The sequence below is a fragment of the Sipha flava genome, unplaced genomic scaffold, assembly GCF_003268045.1.
Source record: "Sipha flava isolate LNK unplaced genomic scaffold, YSA_version1 112_pilon_pilon, whole genome shotgun sequence".
Taxonomy (NCBI): domain Eukaryota; kingdom Metazoa; phylum Arthropoda; class Insecta; order Hemiptera; family Aphididae; genus Sipha; species Sipha flava.
In genome coordinates, this window is record NW_020271731.1 from 275541 (window position 1) to 298225 (window position 22685).

The following is a 22685-nucleotide window of genomic DNA, read 5'->3' on the forward strand; positions in this document are numbered from 1 at the left end:
TATGAGCTGTTACCTAATGTTTCGGCGAATGTTATTGTTGGATTATAGGTGGTGGTGGTAGGATGGTTGGAGCTGTTGTTTCTGTTGGCTAGATGATGTCATATTACTTTTGGTTGTATTGGTTGTAGCTTTTGAATTTTGAGACGAATTGCCATTTGAGTATGGAATTTTTGAGGTAGTAACCTGTAGTTTGTTAGAAGTTGTTCTAATTTGGGGGAGGTGTACTTCGGTGAAACGGAGGTTCCTTGGATAGGAGGGGACTTACGATGAGTTAAACTCATTTTGTACGGAGGTATATTAAGATATTTACGTTATATTAATTCCTCACCTTAACTCGTATATGTTGGTATTATTAGTGGAAAAATCGGATAAAATGTCGTGATTTAGATAACGCACTAAACTTTTGTTTTCTCGACTGTCGCTATCGGAGTGTGCCACGGTATTGAAATTATTCTATTATAGCAGTTATAATGAGATTGTATTTTAACAATCCCATTTTATTATATAACATATTTTTTACATCCAAATGTATTTTAATTATTTATTATAAGTTTGTTTAAAATGTCATTACTAAATCCCGGGTATTGCTTCCTATAATCTTCAACAATCTAAAATTATAAATAATAAATTTTAATAAATTCTTAATTATTCCACGAACATAAAATACTAAAAAATTACTTGTAATACATATTGTTTTTCTTCCTCTTGTTTCGTAAATTTGTCGTTAAACTTCTCCATCAATTTCACACTTATTTCTGCGCTATCATTGACAACTTTTAATGTACTTATATTATTCTTTGCTTTTTTATACCCGGTGGTTGTTTTCCATAAACTTGGATCCGTTTGTAAAAAGTCCTGAGATACGAAATCTTTGAAAGAACTGTATCGATTTATTTGATATTAATGCAAATGGAAGATCTTTACATACAAAATGTTGAACGTCATCAAATTGGAAAACAATTTTTTTTTTTTTTTGAGACTCTTTCTTGTTCATCAGTATTGATTTCATCTTTATTTATTTCCAATATTTGTTTTGCCATTTTAGATTTTGTATTGTCATCAATGCGATTATCAAATAAAGAAAATACGGCCCATTCATCATTTAAGTACCAAAAATGGTTAATACATTTTTTTTATTGTTACTTTTTCTAGTTTTTAATTATGTTTTTTATAATTAACTTATTTTTTTTAATAAAAATAATATCATTAAGTGGAGCTGTTATTAGATTGGGAGCACATATCTATGCATCTAAATAACATTTTACAGTGAAACAACATATTTCTTGTAAACCTCTTTTTTCAATTATCGAGAGCTTTACTCGTTGATAAAATAACAACATTTTAAAACAATATATCCTTTTTGCCATCCATCGAGCTAAATGGTAAGTACCAGGTGGTCAAAAATGTATACCCCGTGGAGGTGTTTTACCTAAAAATATCATGACAAGTTCCATAAATTCTTTATAGTCATCTTTTTGATAATTATCATCGATTTTTTTTTGTACAAAATAATAAAACATCTTAAACTACATATTTTAATTCTTCAAATACTTCTGGGTGCGATGTCCATGTATGAAAATTACGTAAATCTAAATGCACTCAGTTACTTTTAAATCATTTAAATAATGGAATATCAGATAGTTTTGATGTATCAAAATCAGCTTGTAAAACGATTTCAAAAATATGGTGACGATAAGCAAAAAATAGAATATTTCGGTTTAACTTTTGTTCAAGAAGAACACATGTACCATTTAGACGACCACTATTTGATACAGTAGTGTCAAATACAAAAGCTTCAACTTGATCTAATAGACACCAATCGTTTAAAGTATAATACACAGCTGAACATATTTCATTTCCACTCCCAGATGGTAATTGTGGAACTCCTAATAATTGTTCATCATTAGGAGCTGTGATAATCACAGAAAGACAATCTATTGTGTTCCTTCTTGTTAATTCTGGAAGAAATTTTGAATTCCAATGTACAACGCAATATTGTAGATTTACATTTAAAAAATTAGATTTTATAGTTTCAGATAATTGTTCACAACACTTTTCTTGAGCTCTTTTAATTGAAAATCAATTAATTATGTACTCACTAGAATTGACATCAAACGATTCAGCTGCAGCTGTAAGTAAATGCACGGCATCTCGGTCACTTACTTTGCATTTATTTAATGCCGCCGATAAACGGTGGTTTATAATTTCCTTTCTTGCTCACTTGATTGTTAATGGGCCAAGACTTTCAAGATTTATAATTTTATCTTTATCAGTGAAGTTGTCACTGATGTATAGTCCATAGACACAACTGTAGTATAAAAATTATTAGAAACATTGTTTTTGAAAGTAATGATTTAAAATTATTAATTAACATTAATTTTAAAAATATAATTACATAAGCTAACTGTTGATTTCGATGAGATTTTGTGTTTTAATTCTGCTTTTTGTTTTTTTAAAGACAATTTTCAAAATTCAAGACCGGTTAATTTTGAATTTTTACATCCATCTATGCATCCATGACGTCCTTTTCACGTTGTTTTATTAAAAATAGTTTATCTTCGTGAATTTTTATAATATGTAAAGCATTACTATGCGCAATGTCAAATAAGCCATTTAAATTGTCTTTAAACGTATTCATATTTTTTTTTTTTTGTGTATCAGTATTTCTATTTTTATTTTTATCTAATTTTCTGCATTCGTTATAAAGCATTTTAATTTTTGTTACGCAATTTGATCGATCTTGAATTGGTATACGCGCTTTTCTCCAAAAAATTTGACATTCATCAAACATAAGACTAGCGCTATCGTGTAATATTAGTTTGACTGTACACATATTGTAAAAGAGAACACTCAAAATATCTCTTTTTCATGGAATCTTACTACCAGTTATTTGATTTTTCATAATACCAACCAAGAAAATGAATTGTCTTGACATAATTGAATATGTAAATTAAAATTTACACTTTATATAAGAACAATATTATAAATATTTTACAAGTTATAACTATGCATACTTTGAACTTTTTGTTTGTACTCCTCCCCAATAAGACATTTCTAAATACGCCCCTGATTATAATTGAGTCTTCATAGATATTATTAGAATATAAAATATTGACCAAAAAATAACATTTTTTGAAAATATCTTTTTTTTTATCTAGACAAAAATAAAATTATCTTTTATCTTTATCTAGATTTTTTTATTTATTTTATCTATTATTTTTATCTAGATGAATTTGACACGACCTCAAGTCGATGTAGATGTATTTTATTCCTTGGTGAGGTGGCCGGTCAAGTTTGAGTGGTGGTGTTATGGTGAGTTTAGAAATAAAATCGAATGAACACAATATGATGGGCAATTTGATATATATATATATATTACACAACGAAAGACCAACCACAAAACAAAATAAGAAGTCTATATAAAATAGGTAGCTTGGCGATGGTGGTAACAGAACAGTAAAGTCACGGTGATCGTTTCTCTGTCACGGTCGCGAGAGCAAAGTTGATGACTTGAGGCGACTGGTCGGTACGTTGCCACCGGTTCCAATAACTTTTCCCACCTCTGCCCGGTTTTCCGAGGTAGGTGGGTAGTATCGAAAACGGTGTTGTCGTTGCCCTGGTTGAGGCTGGGTAGAGAGCGGGTACGGCTCCACGATAGTGGTGTACTCAATGTACTTGCACCACAGCGGGACCGCGTCAAATTTGGACATATTATCGTTCATCTTTATCTAGATAAATTTTGCATTATCTATTTCTAACACTGTCAGTGAATAACAGAAAATTAAACATGTTGGCTGATTTCATTTTGGCGATAAATATTTAATGACACCAATATTGATAATTATCAAGTATAGTGGTAATAAATAGTTCTTAACACATGGTTATCGTCAAACAAATATTCTTATTACTGAAAATGATGATAAATCTAATATATCTTCTACGTATTTAATTAAAATTATTGTTTTCAAAATTATTATTTTATATAATCCAAATATTACTACAATACAATGGTTACTATACTGAAAATTTAACCATCACCTTCTTTAAAATATTAAATTGTATTCGATTTTTATGTAAGAAATTTGTTCGTATTTTTAATATTTTATCAAATACACTTGAATAAATATAAAAATCTACTTTGAAATAAATAAAATATATATTTCGTATTTTACTTTTTTTCTTGAAAAATTACAGACTAACGACAATTTTTTTAAATATATATTTTATGAGTAACATTAAAATATATAATAAACCTTATATACATTTTTACGTTAAGTACTATAGTTTTTGAATTAAATTCACAAAACTACAAAACTATCCTCTATGAAAAATTTTTAACCCTCTTGAGACACGGGAAGGGAGTGAGTCATCATGACCAAATTTAGTTCCAATTACTTACTGATTATAATGAAAAAAATGGTGGGTACCTGGCTTGAAATTTTGAAAGTTAAAAAATAAGGATTATCCTAATATATATCAAGGTTGGGTAAATTTATGTATAAAAGTTTTATACACTATAATGTATTATACATTTTTATACACGTATAAAACGTATAAATTGTTATTTCAATTTTTTTTTTCATAAAATATTTAAATTATTATTAAATATTTTTTAAGCATATCTAGAGTATAAATAATTTTTTTTTAGTGTTTTTACTGTAATTTGGATAAATTCTTAGAATTTTAATTACCTAATTTTGTATTGTTTATGTAGGTAATTAATAAATTTTTACTTTGAAATGTAGGTTTCATTTCATAAGTAATTCTTATTACTTATTAGTAATAGAAAATTTGTATTTAGTATTTACTATTTACAAATAAATCCGAGCCCTAGTTATTACCTATTACCAAGTAAGTAGGTAATTTAGAATGCATATTGATATTGAATAGAATAGTGGAATACTCTTAAAAAATAAATAGTATAATTTATTATGATTTAATCTTTCTTGATTATTTTGTTATCTTTTCAATAACGAATATAGAAAATTATATACATATATATATAGTACGTGCTATACATAAAAAAAACAGTTCAATTTGTAGTATTTGGATCTTGCTTTTAATTTGTATTCATTTAAAATTAAAAATATTCAATTAGAACTTAGAACTTAGAAGTGAACAATAAAAATTAAAACTAAAATTATTTAACTAACTAGTTATTCAAGTAAGAAAAAAAGAATCAGTATTTGCATATTAAGTGTTAACAGAGTAAAAAGTAAAAACTTAGTCACTTGTCATTAATTAATATAATTATAATATTTGACATAAGTTATTGGTAATAACTTATAACTAATTAATAATTATTCATTTCAGTTATTTGCTTAATTATTACTGGATCTTTGATGCGATTAAAGCCCATATTCCATATATAATGTTATGGTCGACCTCCAATTGATTAAAATGCAATATTTAAAATTTTAATTGTTAAATCTAATTTCTCAATAGAGTAAATAGCAAATAGAACCTAAATGCTAAATAAAAATTATAAACGATAATTCAAAATGATGACTGATAAGCAATTAAATAACTGATTTATTGAAATTAACAGTGTGACCAATGATCACAACAAAATTATATTTTATAATTATAATAATTGGATTATATAGTATTATACACCGATGATGTATAAAATATCCATGTATTATATGTATAATACATAGTATAATACGTAAATAATATACGTTTAATACATGCCAACCCTGATATATATATAAAATATATGAGCTTGGATACAAAAAAAAACATAAATACTTATCATAATATTGTATTGTTTCATCTAGCCACGTTTAATAATTTATCTTCCCGTCTATTTGTTTGTAGGAACTTCTTTCAAAAAATGTTATGATATGTGGAACACTATAAAATATACGGTTTATTATATAAAATAAGTAATGTCTAACCATCTGAAATGGCAGCCGTAGTATTTCCGTAAAACGTTTCGTTCACCACAAATACGTTCGTAAAAGAAAAGTTTGTCTAAAATTTGGTGGTTATAATATATCCAATGTTTCAGCGATGATTTATAGGGAAAATGTATTCATTTAAAGACTACTTTTTCTGTCTGGTATTCGTAGACTCTATTATTTTTTTCATTCTAAACTACTGAAATAATATATGAAACTTCTTTTGGATGACTTATTCAGATAGATTTAATTCTAAGAACTTCAAGGAAACTGTTATCAACAGCGTTATTCGTGAAAGAATATAACGACAAAAAAAAAAAAATGGTTGTGACTTAAATTAAAATTATTCAAAATCCGTTCGGCTTACACGTCTTAGTTACGGTTGGCTAGTTAATGTTTATTTTTGCAGTTCTGTATACCCTCAGGCTTGATTTACCGGCAAGGATTAAATGGAACAGAAGATATTCCAAAATAAGGCAGCAATAAAATTATAGCTGGCCATATTATTTTCCACTGTAGCGTATAAATGAAAATCAAATCGACTATTCACTCCAGTGATACTTTTAAGCCTCAAAAATGCATTTCGTTTCATAGGTTGCACGTGATTTTAATCAAAAGATTAAAATATTTTTTGTTAATTCGAAATGAACGTACTGGGTCAAATAAATCTGATCTACTATAGACCTTTTTATGATTGCAATAATTATCCCACCAAAGAACATATTTTAATTTTGTCTATTAAGTTTGTGTCATTAATTAAATTGTATTAGTTTGGGAGGAAAAATAAAAAATAAAATAAAACCTTATATAAAACCAATCGATGGGGGTGAAATGTATACGTTTTCGGTACAAGTAAAATCAATATTCAAGTATAATGAAAGAAAATATTGCAAGAATACTATTCACTCCTATCGTATTTTGATTAACGCAACGAGTAATAGTTTACGGTTATTGAATTAATAAATTAATTATATGAAATAAGGACTTAGTTCATAATATATTTTTTCATATTTTTTCCGTTGAACTGGTAATTAACCATAAATAATCAGAAACTTTTTAGTGAACTACTTGGACATAAAATTATTATATTTTTAATAGCTCAATCTCTATCAAAATCTTTAATATTTACATAATACATGGTATACCAATAAAAGAAAAAAAAATCAATTGCAGTTTATACTCAGTTTTTGCAACTAAATTAGGGTCACCAGACGTCCCATTTAAAACGGGACTGTCCCTTTTTTGAGTTCCTGTTGTCCTGACTAATTTCGAGTGTGACGCTTTTTATCCCGTTTTTAGAAGATTGTCCCGTTTTAATACCGTTATTTCCATATTATTTATTATATAATGTATTTATGCTTGTAAATAAAATATCTAAATATGTTTAACTATTGAAAACTTTGATAAAAAAAAGATATACAGCAAAAATAATTTTATGGAAAAGGTTGATGATTTGTATAGTGTATTTTTATGTCATGTAGAAAAATGGAGCTGTCATTTTGAACTGTTCAAAAATTTTCGTTGGACTCAATAATTAGATATTCCTACTTGGGTAGACGTTCAAGATAGTATTAAATATCTATTTAAAAATAAAAAACTTAATCAGAATTGTAATGTGTATGAGGAAAAGTTTTTTTATGAATATAATCGTGTAGTTCATGTGATATAAGTTAAAATTGTAGAATGGAAAAAATGTTCAAAAAATATCACAGAAAAATAGTGTTATGTATTTAAAACACTAGAAAAAAATAATATTTCTTTCAACAACTTCTCAACAATTATTGAATACTTATTGGTTATTCCTGGAAAAAATACATCTGTAAAAAGAATTTTTTTAATAACAAATGTATTGTAGACAAATGAAAAAACCGTTATAATGTTGAAACCCTTAGATCGATAATAATTATAAAATAACACTTCAAAAACATAACTTATTCACAATTTTATGAATTTCTTTTAAAATACCCAAAATTATTAAATTCAATACTTTCTTCCGAAAAGTACGAGATGGCAGTGGAAAGTGTAGAAGAAGGCTTCTTCTTTCTTTTTTTTTTCTTTCTTAGAAGAGTAACTATATGTAACCAGTGGCGCACACCTCATGGGTCAAGGGGGTCAGTCGATCTCCCGAAAAAAATTGGGCGATTAAAAATATTTGCAATTTTTTAGATTTTATTTCAATTTTGAATATGTGAAACTCGATTGTACCTAGGCTCATGCCTTAAGTGCTAATTTCCACTACCTCAAGCTCCAAAATTACCTTCATTGGAGTTGCTTTGATAATGTTCATGGGTAATGGGTGGGTATCAGTGGCGAAGCGTCATAGGAAACAATGAGACAATGTCTACCCACTTTTAATACGGATACATAATTTGGTTTTATTATATTTTATTTATTTTTATATAATATATACTTCTATATTTATCATAGTTTTACTTTTGTGCCATACCGTATTACTATTCTTAAAATAGATTAGTTGCGGAACGTTCACGCGAGCTGTTGTCCATTGTGGCATAGTGGTTAATTCTATAAACATCCAAATACAGATATAAAAATTAATATTATAAAACGACGCTTTGCAGCGTCTCGTTTTTCAAGGCACAGTGTACAGGGGGAATAGGTTATTGAGTGAAGGTTATCATTGCGCTATGAGGCATGTCTGGCGTTCGTATTTATTATTTCATTTTAATATACATTATTGTAATCATCATTGCTTTTCGCGTTGATGCGTTATCGTTCAACGCAATTTTGTTATCGTGGTTATTGGTTGGTTTTTATTTTACGGTTTATTTATTTCTGGTGTGATATTCGTATTTAAATTTTAAAATATTGTACTATTATCATTCGCCACTATGCCTGATGATTTAATTAATGAAATGTTGAATGATGGAATAGTAAACTACTCATACGAAAAAATATATGAAATAAAAAATAAAATACCGTGTCCCTTTTATCATAAATACATATAAAGTTATAAATGGGGAGGGGGGAAGATGTAACACATTATTTTAATGTCTCCCCAACTTAAATACTCGTGCTTTGCCACTGATAGGTATATATAATACGTCTGACCCATGTCGGTAAGAATGAGTGTGTGCCACTGTATGTAACAATACATTGTTTAATATTTTAATTGTAATATTAAAAATTAAATTTTTCTAACTGTTTAAAAAATTATAATCGTTTTGAAATGCTACATTAAATTTTTTGATGATAATTAAGAGAAAATATTATTTAATAATAATTAAAAGAAAATATTTTATTATTTTAGGTTATTTTATTAAAAAAAGAGTAAAGTAAAAAGAAAATAATTGTTTATAATATGACAAAGATTTGGACTTTAACTATAGAGATTTATGTGCACATAAGATATGTGTAAATGAATATGAATAAGGGATTTTTTTAGGGGGAAAAGTAATAGCTGTCCCATTTTTTATTTTTATAATATGGTCACCCTAGACTAAATAGAATTAAAAAATATATTTCTTTTTTAGCTGTATTTGTATACATCGCTATTTCATCTAATATATATTCTTATACAATTATGTGATTATTTTAAAAATGATATATTAAATGTTTAAAATTGTGTTATCAAGAGGTATTAAAATTGGCTAATTTCAAATCATTTTTCATTTAGGTACAAAGGTTTTGAATAATTTACTTTTCTAAATAAATCTTTTTTTTATGAAAATCTAATAACTATTGTTTTCTGTGCTCGAATAAAATAATAAATAATAATATAATTGATATTTATATCAACAAATGAAATGAAAACAGCAAACTCTGTATAATAAAATAGTTAAGTTATATTAAATATATATCTATATCGAATAAAAACCTAAACCTTATCAATGATTTAATCGTTAATTACTATAAAATCAATAGATTTCGCTGCTAATTTAATAATTTACGAGAAGTTGAAAAACAGGTAGTAACCGGAAGGCGTTGAGCATTCATTTGAATGTTACAACTTGCAAGTTATTTGAAGTCCAGTATGCTTGAATACTCAGAATGGAGAAGAGGAAATAGCTGTTATTTATTAATAGTAGTTGTCACGAATATTAAAAACTTTATTGTTTCTTATACGAGAATGTAACTATAATCAGCATAGTGGTTTATTAAGTATGAAAAAAATATACAAAATAACTGTATGAGAGGAGGTTTACAAATATTATGATGATAGTCTTATAACTTGTCATGGTTAAATATTAAATTAGTTTGACATATGCATATATATCTCTAAATGAAGAAACTCTAAAAAAAAATATTGTATTAACAAATTGCACACATGAAATAGTTATTTTGAAGAAAATGAAAGCTATAGTTCCGGAAAGTATAATTAAAAATACAAAGAGTTAATTATCTTACTCTTAATGTAATATAAATATTAGTTTTTTAGTTACATCGAACTGAAAAATATACTACTATGTGTGAAAATGGATGTAGGAGTAATTAATCATCGGGACTCAAATAGAAATGACTTGCCGAATTTTACTATAAACGCTTGTACGTTGATCTTACAGTATAGGCATTTCGATTATTTATTTTTTATCAGAATAGTATTTAAACAAAAATATTGGGAAACACATCATTCAATTCAATAACTAATTTTTTTTATAAATAATTTCACTAATTTGTATTTTATTAATAAATTATGAAATTCTCTTAATAATAAAATAAAATAAAATACATAAAAATAAAAAAAAAAACTATTAATTTATTGTACTTGTAAATAAAAATTATGAGCTATTCCCCTTGAGGTTTTTAATATAGGTCTTACTTTATATTCACCTATTGAAAATCTTTTTGTCTGATTCTTATATTTCCGTTTAATACTAACTTTATTTACAACAATAAATCATTCGATTTTCATATTTATTTAGCTTTCTTGCTTTTTGAGAATGTCTATTGACTCCCAAATAATTGGAGAGCAGTATTAAATTAAAAGCCCACTATGTCATTCTTTTATAGAATTATTTGTTCAAGGTACATTATCTTTGTGATGTGTGTAAAAATTCCATAAATCTATTGCATATAATGGTAGGCTTCTCTGGTTTCTACGGTTGATGCGTTCAATACAATAAATTGTTCGCGATTAATAGATTTAAATCTGAAAATACGTAAAAAAAATTAAAAAATAAATATGTATCAGCTGAAATATTTCAAAATTAAATAAATAATTATTAAGTTAAATTAAATAATTATAATAGTTATAAGAGTTGTAATAGTTATTCATGTGAATATTGCTACTTAATGTTTGATTTAAATTATTGTGAAATTTAAAAATCCGAGGTAAATTTGTGTGGTTTTTATTCAGATATACTAACTATATCACAACGAAAAAGATTTTAATCTAATACTTTCAATTTTGGTTTTTCTTCGTATACGTTGTAACGTATTAAGTAATTTAAGTTCTTGTTGATCTAAGAAAGATGCGCAGCTTGTACTATTTAGTGATGGTAAACTTTAATCGATGTGCAAGAAAACAAACTAATGTTGTACTTAATATAAAAGCGAAACAATGTAATGTTATAGTTGTATTACAAACATTTTAAGCCGAACGAAAATGAATAGAACAATTAATGTTTACACACTGTGAAGTATTTTATGAATATTATATTTAATTTTTCGGATTGTATACTAAAATGAACAATTATGATACACTTGTGTATACTTGGCCTCGATGCTGTGATATTTTAATTAAAAATTCTTATTACAATAATAATGGTATTTTATTATACAAAAATTATATACGGATAAATGAATAAAAAAAATAACTTAAAAATTTTATTTTATCAACAACCACTTTCTAACATTATGTTATAACAACCATGGAAGACAAATGTTTTTACCTTGTTCTCATAATTTGTATTTTAAATTCTTTCATATTAAATGGATACTCTGCAAATATTTTAATAATAATATTAGAAATAAGTTATATTTTCTATAATAAAGTAAAGTATATATTTTTTTTAATTAGATTTTGAATTAAAAAAAAAAAAAAAACCATAAAAAATATCGTATGTGTTAAAATTGAAGCAAATTATTAGATCAAAATGTTCACAGTAATGTTATTTCTATGACCATCTAAAATAAACTATGTAAGAATACTAATTGTAAAATATTGAAATCATTATTTTTTATCATCATTATAGAATCTATAATATAGATGGACAATAATTTTTGTATTCACATAAATTGAAAACAGTTCTAATTAATATATATTATTTTTGGAGCACCGTATGAGGTTGGTCCGGGTATTGACTTGTGTGTCGTTGGTGAAAGTGATTAGACTCCTGGGATAAAACTGCACTTTTTCTTACTCTACTCGTTCCTATAACGCTGATATTCCTGTCACAATAATCTGTAATAAATACAAGACGTGTCGATTACGCCTCTCCCGTGACACAATTTAAAATTGTTACATAAAAAGAGAGATGAAAGTCATCTGGACAGGATTTGACTATTGTTTGAATTTTATAATTTACAGCCCATGTTAAAGCTCAAGCTTAAAAACAATTGTAAATCAAGTTTAAAAAATTGTGTATTCCATGAAAAATCCGTATCGTGAAAAAAATACACAATCTGTTTAATAACAATGTGCACAGCTGTTATTACGAGGCTGAACAAAATAAATTATTTTGGCTTTAAATATTATGGTTCTTAAATTTTGCAATATTAATTATTAATATACGTAACGTAGTGTAACTAAATTCAAACGATGCATCGAATGATTAAGTAAAATAAACTTGACAGAGACCAATAATGTAAAACGGGCCTTTATAAAATAAAATTAATGATTAAAATCAATGGTGGTTTGGATAAAAAATAAAAATACAAATATTATATATTAATTTTTTTTTAAATTATTAAATTATACGATTAAATAATAAATGATAAACTATGCACTACAAATTGATAGTTAATTAATTTAAAAATATAAATTATATTGAAATTTAATTCTTTAAATACATAGAAATCTTAAAGATGCCTTAAAAATGGTTTTAAAGTAAAAATCACTTCCAATTATTGTAATGATATATAAGAAATTAATATCATTTTTTCGTTTATAAAAAAAAATTAATTTGAATAATTTATTTTTTAGTCAATTCAAAAAGAAAAGAAAGTAGAAAATAAATGCAAGTTGTTCAAATAAATTGGATAAATGTTCAATAAAATAATTTCGCACTATGTTGTACTTACATTTAATAAATCAACATGCTAGTAATAAGCAATGAATATCTTCAAATCGTAATTATTGTATTGTGGATTCATATAAATATTACAAAACAAATTTCTTCAAATCATATTTTTTAATTGAAATAATTATTTTATTTCTTTCTTGATATTTTATTATTCTAAGAACTTGTAAAATATTCGAATAAATACAAAATACACTAATTATGACCAAAGAACATTCGGAAAAGTAAATTTTGCATATAAATATATCAGTATCGTTGAAGAATTTTGTTCCCAGTTGATATTATGGTGTCACTGTTGTCATTAATTATAGTCCGATACCATATTAATCGTATAGCCATACGACCAAGTATCTGGATGCTACATTTATTAGAGACACGGTCATATCGCGAAGTATTGTTCAACAAATATACAAATATGAATGATATGCTCATCACAAAAAAAGACTACGATTAGAAAAACTACAAATCAAACCAGAAATACGTCAACTGTGGAGCAAACGAATCGTATTATCACCAGGATTGCCCATTAAATTTAAGAGCAATCACCCAAAGGTGTAGAAAGACAAACTATGGAACGAATTCTTCATGATGGATTTAAAAATAATTCAAATAAATGCATCAAGAAGCCACAAAGTCAACAACGAACACCTACACTCAAGTCAAATGAACGACAAACTAGTTGGACTCGAAATCCTCCATACAGAATAATATGATACAAAGGGAAAAGAGAGCATGACCACTTGGACAGCAATCGTATAGGTATAGTACTGAAACCAGATCTCGAAATGATAGTACTACAACACATGAACAAACACTTTACAATCGCTATCGTCGGTAGATTTATTCTTCATTTCATTCTACCCTTGTGTGGTCGGAAATTAGAATAGACCCATAGTAACTCCTAATAAAATACAATAAAAAGGAGGCAGTATAGTATATAGTAACCGCTACTACTGAACATTGGTGAGTTTTGTAACAAAACTAACGTCAATGGAAGGTATTGATGATGGCAGTTTGAAGTTATTTCAAGTGCTGGTTTATCAACTGCGATGTAGAAGGAGAGGGAACCCATCCATTATAATTTATTGTAAATCAATATGGATCAAGTAAAAGAATGTTTAAGAGTCACAATTATAGACATACTCGGAAATGTCAGTGTCGACAGGGAAAGTTTTATCACTTTTCAGTTCGTCGGTAAGCGAAATCCATGGAAGAATATTGGGACATGGAACATTATATCTATGCTAAATACCAGCAAACAGTGTTGTTTGCTAACCAAAATATTATCTATATAATATATATAAGAATAATAATATTATATATAAGAAATTAAGTTTAAAAATACCAAAACTATTTTCCCGACATGAAAATACAAACAATATGTCTTACCAAGAAATAATAATAACTTATTAATAATACACGAATTATGATTATGAATAGAAAATCTATATGTATAAAAGAAAGTCAGGTTATTTACAGAATTTATAATTCAAGAACGGCTGGTCATATTTTGAAGATCTCTGATTTATTGGATTCTTCTCCGTACAAGAATAAAAATAACTCTAATCATGGCAAGAATACAGACAATTATCAATATAAAATTATCTAGATAAGTAAAAATTTTACCTTAGATAAGTAATTAGATAACTTAGTGTTATTTATCTAGATAAGTCCCAACACTGAATGTAGGATACTAAAAATTAATGTTATTAATACTAATCATTTTAATAATGAAAATAACAGATAGATCATATAAAATTATAAAGACTTGTGCTTGATGAAATAATAAAAAATTATTATTAACCTGTTTCTTATGCCCTACATAGTATTATAGTCTATACGATAATATGCATATTATATATATTGTCGTAATCTTATTTCTTAGTAATATGTAATGTAGTATAATAATAAAAATTAACTTAGGAGACAAAAAAATACTTGATATTCTATTTGAACTTATCATAACTATCTGTAATACTCGGTAACATAGAAACAAAACAATAAAATAAGAATAGAATAAAAATATAATAAGAGTATAAGAATTATACTAACTTTAACTTATTACCGTTTAGTTCATTGGTGAATAAACACATATTTACTTTGTTGCGTGTACTGTTTATTCCCATAAAACGTCACCAAAGAAATGTAGAGGTATTGCTACTGTTAAACATGCCCGATCAGGTAAAAATGCAAAAAGAAAACGAATGATTTATGTTTGTAATTGGGTTCGTAAAAATGATCGTTAAGTTAAATATAATATTTGTCTGTAGTACTTTATAACTGTACATCAAACAATCACTATTATACTTTACAATATAATACACGTATGATTTGTCAACTATTTTGTTTATTGGAAAAAAAGTAGTGAGCAATCAACAACTATTGTTGAAACGCCTACATTAGAAGCTGATGGATCACTTTCACAAATATCATTTGTAATGTATGACACTCCAAAGTATGTAAAATTTTTGCTTTTACATCAGATTTTTTGTTTTCCCATTATTAAATTATTGTTTTCCTATACAGACAGACTGTAGTACCTGTAAAGAATTAGTATAACATTGTTGTAAAACAGGTTACAGGACTGAAATCGATTTCATGAAAATATAGTATACGACATATTTTTTAAGTTTTTACTCAAATGATCGGTTGGTTTTCTTTGTTTGGAAACCCCTTTATGTATTTTTATTATTATCTTCACTTTTTAATTTTGTATAAACACAGATCTTATTTAATTTTCTTTTAGCAATGCGTTATTTCAAGAAAATAATAATGATATAGATATAGATAATGCTCAAGACGTGACTAAAACCGAATATGTGTAATTAAGTTTTTTTTATTTTTTTTCTCTAGTAATTCATGACACTTGATTAAGTACGTTAAAAATTATAGAGATTTAGTTGGAAGACTCATTATTGACATTGGCTATATTTTTGAACAAATAACATTTTGTCGAGATAAAGGTGGCACAGATTATTCATATCTTGATATGACATTTATATCAGAGATTGGATCAAGATATTTTTCTAAATTAAATTTCAATATCAAATTTGCCATTATGATACTTCAAAATATTCCAAAAATTCATATGGAAATACTTGCCAATAAATAAGTCAATAGTAAATTGTAGTATTTTAGTATGTTTATCTACGTAAATAACTAAATTTTATAATACGTACCGAATAGTATTGTTTATCGCTAAAGGAATTGGATACGCACAGCTAGCTGAATTTTCTGCGGCTGTTGAAATACCATGTATGAAAAATGGGACTTACATAAATATACATGACAATCTTAGTACTGGTATACATAAAACCGCATGGGATTAAATGAAAAAAGCTGGTGTTGAAGAGAGAGAAATGGTAATCGATAATGATGATTTTGATGTAGATAGTACCCCCATGTGTTGTGTAATCACTGATGGCCAATGGCCAAAACGCAGTTATAAGTCTAAGTATAATGCATTATCAGGAAGCGTACGATATTATTTTTAAATGTTCTAAATCAAAAACATTGTCTAAATTAAGGTTTAATAAATAATCTTGGGTTGAAGATAATTATTGTTATTATTAATATTAAATAATATTTAGGTAACTATTATTGGGTACAGAAATAAAAATTTTTTATTCATTGGAATACGAAATAAGTATTGTGTTACATGCCAAAGAGCAAAAAATCGGAACGAAGTAGTCAAAAAACACCTATGTTTTTTAAATTGGAATAAACCTTCTAATGCTATGGAAGCTAGATGGTGTGGTCGAAGGATTTTCGTGCAGTTTAGAGATGCACGGTTTAAAATGTAATAAATTAATCGGTAGTAATATATATATAAATTATTATACAATTTATTTTATGAATAACTTTTGGTTCTTAAAAATATTTTTGAATGAAAATTATGTAGGTAACGGAGATAGTTCTGTGTCTAATAAGTTAAGGGAAATTTTGCCTTATGGACGAGACTTTTTTATTTAAAAAATAGAATGCCAAAACCATCTATTAAAAGGAATTATATTTAAAAATTGTCAGCCATACCATTAAATACGATATTTCCTATTACTTTGCGCAAGTTAATTCAGTCTAATATTTTAAGGTTTCGTTCTGAAATCAATAAGGCAATAGAATTCAGAAAACAACAACTAACACTTTCATCATAATAAATAACCGGTATACATTTATAATTATATTTTTAAAACCCCTTTCCATATTTTATAATATAACGCATGTTTAAACATTTTCTTCTTTATTTGTAAACCTTAAAATATATATTTCAAATAGTGTGTATTACAGATTAGACCAACATACAAATTGTGCCAGGTATTTTTGTCAAGGTAAAATTATTGTGAAACAAACTTAGTACCAAAGGCTGAAAAATGTAGAATAACTAGAGAAATAAACCAAATACTTTTTCGCCTAACAAGCAATGCATCTAGTCTCATAAATGATGTTGATAACAATCCTTGTGAAACTTTTAATAGCGTTATTAATAAGTATATTCGTGGTAAGAGAATATATTTTTTTCAAAAGAATTCGTATAATACTAGAGTGGAAGCTGAAATTATTGCGTACAACTCAAACACATATTTAAGACAAATTCATAAAACTATTCAAGATGGAAGTTCGAGTATTTTAATTCATATTTATTTTATTTTTATATTCAGAGCAAAAAATGTATTTGTTTTACAATTATGTATTTATTTTGAATCTCAAATTTTATAACTCTGAAAAAATAACCGTAGATACTTAAATAAAATCTTCTACGAATGTTTAAAGTAGTACTTACAACCTATTATTTTATATTTATTTAATATTTATTTTATAGTTTATTTTTCTGTTTGACGACTAATACATTACAATTTAATTTCAATTTCTGCTGATAATCATTAAAATTTAGTTGAATTAACATTGATTCCGGGCTTTATTTGAAAAAAAAAAAATATTATACGTTATTTACAAATAAAACATACATATTTTGAGATTATCATTATTATGAATTAAAACGTTGTACAACTTTTGCGTTTATCATTATTTAGAATTAAGATAATATCTAATTCAGGAATAGTCCGGATTGAAGTAGATATTTAATTACTGATAATATTCTTCTCCTTATTTAAATATTCTTATGGGTTTTGATTTAAGATATAAATGATATAAACCAATATTTTTTTTTAACAGGGGATGTATGTAAAAAATATTTAAAAAATATAAACCGTATCCGTCATAATAATAGAGTTAGATGACTAATGTTCCCTGAAAAAAAAAAATAAAAATAAACATAAAAATTGATCACTACAATCAACGTCAGCTGATTAAAACTATAGATTAGCTAAACCATTGGTTACTTATTGACTTCTGAAGATTTTGAAAAAAAAAACACATTTATGCAAAAACTATGTATTATAGATAGAAATACATTAGAGATTTCTACACGAGGATAAAGAAATAATCCTAATTGGTTCAAAGAAAGAAAACTTAGGTTTACAGCGTCCACTTTGGAAACATCTGTAAAATGCGATCATATACGAGCTGCAAAATAATAGTGTATAATCTATTGTACGCACCTAATCCTTAAACTAAACAACTTATGGTCATATTATGGAATCAAAGGTTATAACTAAATGGAGGAAATGTATAATGTAGTTGTTCAGTCTTGCGATTTATTTATTGATTCAAACATTTCATATTTAGTTGCTAGTCCAGGTAAACAATTAACATTTTTACTACAAGAAGTTGTTTTTCAGATTTCAATAATACCTAATTATTCTTTAAAGATGGGTTTATTGGAGAAGATGCCATAGAAAAAAATCAAATATCCTTGTGTTGCTCGTCAATCGAATAGCCTAGTTGAAGCCATCAACAACAAACTAGTAAATGTTTATAATTTTATTTGATCAATTAAAAAATGTCTTACAGTTAGAAAATAATGTTTATAAAATAAATTCTTTTTGTGGATGCTCTTGAATTTATGAGACTTGAGTATTTTATTATCTATTGATATAAATTTATAGTTGTCGAAAAATTGGTTATTGAAAAATTCAAAGATTGAATTAAAAAGAAATAGTAATTATTACTACCAAGTAATCGGTCAACTTCATATTATTCGTAGAAAACTGTGCAATTTTGTGGTGTACACAGAAAAGTGGACAACGGTTGAAATAATTGAATACGACAACACCATTTTGGAATCAAATGTGTGAAAAATTAACATCGTAAGTCTTAATTAGAAATTACTGTTTTCTTTTTAATCTATACATCATCCAATTGTATTATAGAACCAAAACCAGTATATTTTGATATAATTACTATTTTTTAGATTTTACTGTGATTGCCTTTTACTGGAGTTGTTTGAACCTTTGTACTGTAAAAGGATGTTGGTAAGTGATATAAGAGACCCACCCGATGTTCTAAAAAAGTAAGAAGACAGAAACAAAATTTTATCACTAAAATAATTACAGACTGTATAAATCAAAAATTAAACCAAATTATAAATTTTAATTACGTATTTAGTTATAGTCTTAAATTATAATAGATTCTTTATTTATAATTGATGTAGGTACCTAATATTAATCTTACATACATATATTATTGTATTATATCTATTCAACAGATAAACATTTAATAACAGCTATATAATATTTTATATTTGTTATACAAATAGTATATGTTTTGTGCCTATAATTAATTCAAGAAGCGCGTGTATGTTATAACCATAGCGGTGATATTCAACGTATGGAATTCCATTATATTATTATGATGAGATTTATCGAACACGACTATCCATGTAATAATAAAATACGCGCTTCCGTAATAAAACTCGGCGGACCGGCAGACCATCAATCATCAGATAGTGGGCGTGATTAAACGCGTGCATGCGCCGATCAAAACATCTAACAGCGCGTTCTCTCGGACTTCGCATTCGTTTCACTTTCGGTGTAGCGTCCTCTTAAACTAGAAATGAAGAGAGTGGAAATAAACATACAAGGGTTGATCGAAGTTATATGGTCAGGAAATGGTGATTTCTGGTCAGACGATTACCATGTCACCTATTCTGGCGATGAAAAATTAGGAAGAACTGGTACAGGATTTATTATAAATAAAAAATGGGGCCACCAAATAGTGAAAAAAATAACATATATCGATAGGCTTAAATTAATTAAGCTTAGAGCTAAACCAAATTATATTGTATGATTACTAATTCAAGTGTACTTCGTCATATCAGATGCAGAAAATGATGTAGAAGAGATCTGTTCTGTCTTAGAAGAGCTTTTAAAATTAGCAAAAGGAGATGATAATTTAATAATTATGGGAGATTGTAATGCAATAGTAGGAAAAGGTGCAAAAGGTCAAGAAGTAGGAGAATTCGGACTAAGAACTAGAAATGAAAGAGGAGACCACCTTGGTGACTTCTGCAGGCAAAATGATATGATCATAGCCAACACATTCCAAAATATTATTAACTGGCAAAACACTTATGTTATGATGTGCTAAAAAGAAGAACGAATTCGTAGAATAAATATCCTATGAGGGAACAAGCTGCTTGAACAAGTAGAACATTATAAATTCCTAGGCAGTATAATCAACCTAGACGGAAGATGCATCATAAAAATGAGATCCAGAATCGCACAGGTAAAGTCAGAATTTATGAAAAAGAAAAAATTGCTATGCTCCAATAAAATGAGTATTAAAATAATAAAATGTTTCATAAAAGTATATGTATGGAGTGTGGCACTTTATGGTTACGAAAAATTGGATAACAAATAAGACAGAAAAATGAACACTTGAAAGCTTCGGAATATGGTGTTGGAGAAGAATGCTGAGATTGAGTGGAATAAAACACCGTACCAACGAAAACATACTCAGTGAAATAGAGAAACAAAGAGAAATACTCAGTCATTAGAACAAGACGATGGAACATGATGGGTCATATATTGAGACACGAAAATAAACTAACCCATAGAATAATATAAGGGATAATTGAAGATAAAAATGTCCAAGAACTTCATTTGTCAAACAAATGATCTCCGAGGCTGGATTAACAAGTTACACTGAACTGAAAAGGCTAGCTGAGAATAGAGAAAAGTAGAGAGCGAATATCCATTTACAAAACAAATCTTGAGGGTTAAATACCAAAAAAAAAGAAGACCATATTAACTATGCGAAAGTAATGTAATAATCCATTGGTCTTAATTATGTAACGTATAAGTACATAGAACGCAGTGTACACATTAAAAACACACTTTTCTACTGAAATGATTCATTCGTCTTCGTTAGTTGTTCGTATTTATACCATATGATACATTTTCCTTATTAATGCTGTTCATTGGAAACTACCGAATTACGCGTGGGACAAGTTAATTCTAAAGTGATTACATTGTGTGTATATAGATGTTTCATCTTCGACATAATTCCTTACGGAGCAAACGTGACGTAGTGAGCATACTAGCTTAGGATTTTTGACGTCGATCAACATTGTTTTATGTCTATTATATTATTACAATTACGTACGGACTTTCGAGTGTACAGATGCTGAGAAATGCACGTTTGGTGTTTGATAAGATATTCAATTTTGATAATAATTAATAACTGTATTTACACCATAATATGTTATAGCTTGTAGCTTGAAATATAAGTTAAAATTTTTTGTGATTCGTATTTCATTACAAGTTTTTGGTGTTTTACAGCCATCTCCTTAAGAAATGATAACTGGTATATCGCATTAAAATACGACGATAACTTTAAATAAATATTTTTCGTTATTTTTTAATTAAATAACTTAAAAATTAATTACAAGCACATAATTTGTTAAGTAATTTGAGCTTTAGATATTTCATTAAAATTGAATGGCACGCCCGATATTGAAATAGATAAGTATGATGTATCACACAAATGTAAATATGCAATACTTCTTACGTTGGAAAATTATAATCGTACTTGGTAAACTTTATGGTTTATTTAATAACTGAGGTCCAATTTATTTATTTTCGTTAATAAGTTTCGATATAATGTAATAAACAATTTAAATATTTTCTTAAATAGTTATTAGAACTTAAATTTTTTCTTAAATGTATTGAAAAAAAAAACGTTTTCAAACTTTAAATTTCACTGAACTCATTTACAGTAATAAAATGTAATTGTGTTAATTCGAAAATAATAGTAAATTTAAAATACAAGAATAAATAGTTTTGTTAGAATCAATTTAAATGTATTTTTTTGTTTAACCATTGACATATTATATTATTATGGGTTAAGAAAATATCCATTAATTTTGTTACATGTGGATGAAACAATCATCAGGTAAAATAATTTTTCTTTACAACTCTATTCAATAGTTATACATTTTGTACAACTACTGATACTACATGATATGTATCATGTAACCTCATTTCATACACATGAATAACTAACCATGCTATTAAAATATTATACTTATATTGTCATTTTTATGTTTTATGTTAATAGAATGTACAACTCGTATTATGCATACTAATGTGTTATGGTAGGTATACAAAATGTTTTTTGAAAGCCGAGTGCGTCTACTTTTACATCTACCACCGTGTTTGTGAGAGAAGTTCTTTTTTTTTTTGCG

General features: G+C 26.7%; 1 protein-coding gene and 2 pseudogenes across 1 annotated transcript; 2 read left to right on the plus strand and 1 right to left on the minus strand.

The window, feature by feature from the left end:
* Nucleotides 1-537: 537 nt before the first annotated feature.
* LOC112689467 lies at nt 538-1040 on the minus strand (annotated as a pseudogene).
* A 15391-nt stretch (nt 1041-16431) lies between these two features.
* LOC112689737 lies at nt 16432-19543 on the plus strand (annotated as a pseudogene).
* A 510-nt stretch (nt 19544-20053) lies between these two features.
* LOC112689744 (craniofacial development protein 2-like) lies at nt 20054-20587 on the plus strand. The gene is made up of 2 exons (XM_025563579.1): nt 20054-20174; nt 20301-20587. Exons 1-2 carry the CDS (start codon nt 20054-20056, stop codon nt 20585-20587), a joined length of 408 nt encoding a protein of 135 aa, XP_025419364.1.
* Nucleotides 20588-22685: the final 2098 nt, after the last annotated feature.

Bases quoted from the DNA above. Each gene is read 5' to 3' on its own strand.
- LOC112689744 (XM_025563579.1), top strand. From the start codon at position 20,054: ATGAAGAGAGTGGAAATAAACATACAAGGGTTGATCGAAGTTATATGG. The intron at 20,175-20,300 runs GTACAGGATTTA...TACTAATTCAAG, and splicing joins TGAAAAATTAGGAAGAACTG to TGTACTTCGTCATATCAGAT.